This window comes from Cyprinodon variegatus, unplaced genomic scaffold, assembly GCF_000732505.1.
Source record: "Cyprinodon variegatus isolate N-32 unplaced genomic scaffold, C_variegatus-1.0 Scaffold660, whole genome shotgun sequence".
NCBI lineage: Eukaryota > Metazoa > Chordata > Actinopteri > Cyprinodontiformes > Cyprinodontidae > Cyprinodon > Cyprinodon variegatus.
In genome coordinates this window covers 255,521-256,953 of record NW_015151113.1, presented here as the reverse complement: position 1 = coordinate 256,953, position 1,433 = coordinate 255,521, and the positions used below count along the sequence as shown (strand labels likewise).

Genomic DNA, 1,433 nt, shown 5'->3' with positions numbered 1-1,433 from the left:
TCTACAGTGAAAAGAAGGACTGGGTTATTTACTTTGGCCTTTTTGGAAACACAGGAAGGAGCAATCAGCTAAGTGAGCTTAGTGGTTGGAAAAAATCTTTCATTCCTTTTCAGACAGCATGAAAAGTCAGCTGAGTACAAAACATAGAGAGGAAAACAACAAGAAGAGGGGGACACAACCTAGAACAGATAATGGATGTCTATTCTATTAACATTTCTCTATCTGTATAATGGGTCTGTTTTATGTGTTTTCTTCTCAATTCAGAGGGCCACCTGCCTGTCTTTGCCTAGGGCCCCAGATTTTCTAAATGTGCCCCTGCAGACAGCTGGGGGAACAGGAGCCTGTATCTCCAATTGATGAAGATGCATCTGCTCTGATAATGAGAAGCTGGGATGTGGAAGTGGTGCTGATGCAGAGAGGACACTGGAAGTCTGGGGATTAAATAGCCTTTCTAAGCTGTTTAGAGGTAAAATGATAAAGTCACCGCGGGTTCTAACTGCATGAATGATCTCTCTGGTGTAAAACTATCATCCCGTATGTCTGATGATGTGTGCCTGTAGTCTGAACTCAGGGAGGGAACCTCTGACCGGCCCAGCTGCTTTAAACTGAAAGGAGGGGGGAACTGAAATCAGCTGATTCCTCATCTGGTTCCTTACATGTCTGTCCCGTTCCAGGTTATCCCGCTGTTTAAACAGCCTTTAGCTGCCTTCCTCCACACAGCGTCCCGGTTTACAAAAACATTCAGACTTTTACAAACTTGACTCAGGCGGCTGAGGGATCTGTGATCCAGATGAGACAGGATGTGGAAGAGCACATCGTCAGGGAGCTGGGTGAACATCATGGCTGCCGGGACATGTTCCACAGAGAAACAGGAAGAGGTTTCCGGGACTGCGCGGTGACGTCATGGCGCAAGGGGGCGGGTCAGGGAGGATTTTTATTTTTATTTTTTTATTATAGCCATTATATACAACAGACAATGTTACGGGAGAGGATTAGGCCCACTGGAAAAAAAGAAAAAAGAAAAAAGTTAACTTATTTTAAATCAGGTGGCCTCCTCCCTCCACTGGAAAAAGAAAGCCGTCGTTGCTATGGCAACGCAGTGACGCCACCACGAGCGTTGCTGTAGTTCTGAAACCCAGGTTGACATTAAATCAAACATTTGCCCCTCTCTTATATTTACATTTTAACAGCCAAATCTAACTATTTCATAGAGGACATTCATTTTTTTGTCAGTGTGATGCAGATGCAGAACATCCTTTAATAGTAGCTCCCATGCATTAGGAAATAATGCAGAATGATGAGGAAAGCTAGAGTTACGTCCCTGCATGGATTTTTTTCATCAACAGACTAGAAGCTTTCTATTAATGCTTTCGTTGAGACATGTGGCCGGGTGTAGCATCCACACAACCATGACGATTGAGCCGGCTGAGTAG

At 44.5% G+C, this 1,433-nt stretch overlaps 1 protein-coding gene across 1 annotated transcript in view; it reads right to left on the bottom strand.

The window, feature by feature from the left end:
* Positions 1-853, bottom strand: part of fbxw4 (F-box and WD repeat domain containing 4) — a 69,173-nt gene extending 68,320 nt beyond the window's left edge. The window contains exon 1 of the mRNA XM_015393852.1: positions 657-853. Coding sequence (XP_015249338.1) covers positions 657-841 — 185 coding nt within the window. The 5' untranslated portion in view covers positions 842-853. The remainder of the gene's footprint in view (positions 1-656) is intronic.
* Positions 854-1,433: the final 580 nt, after the last annotated feature.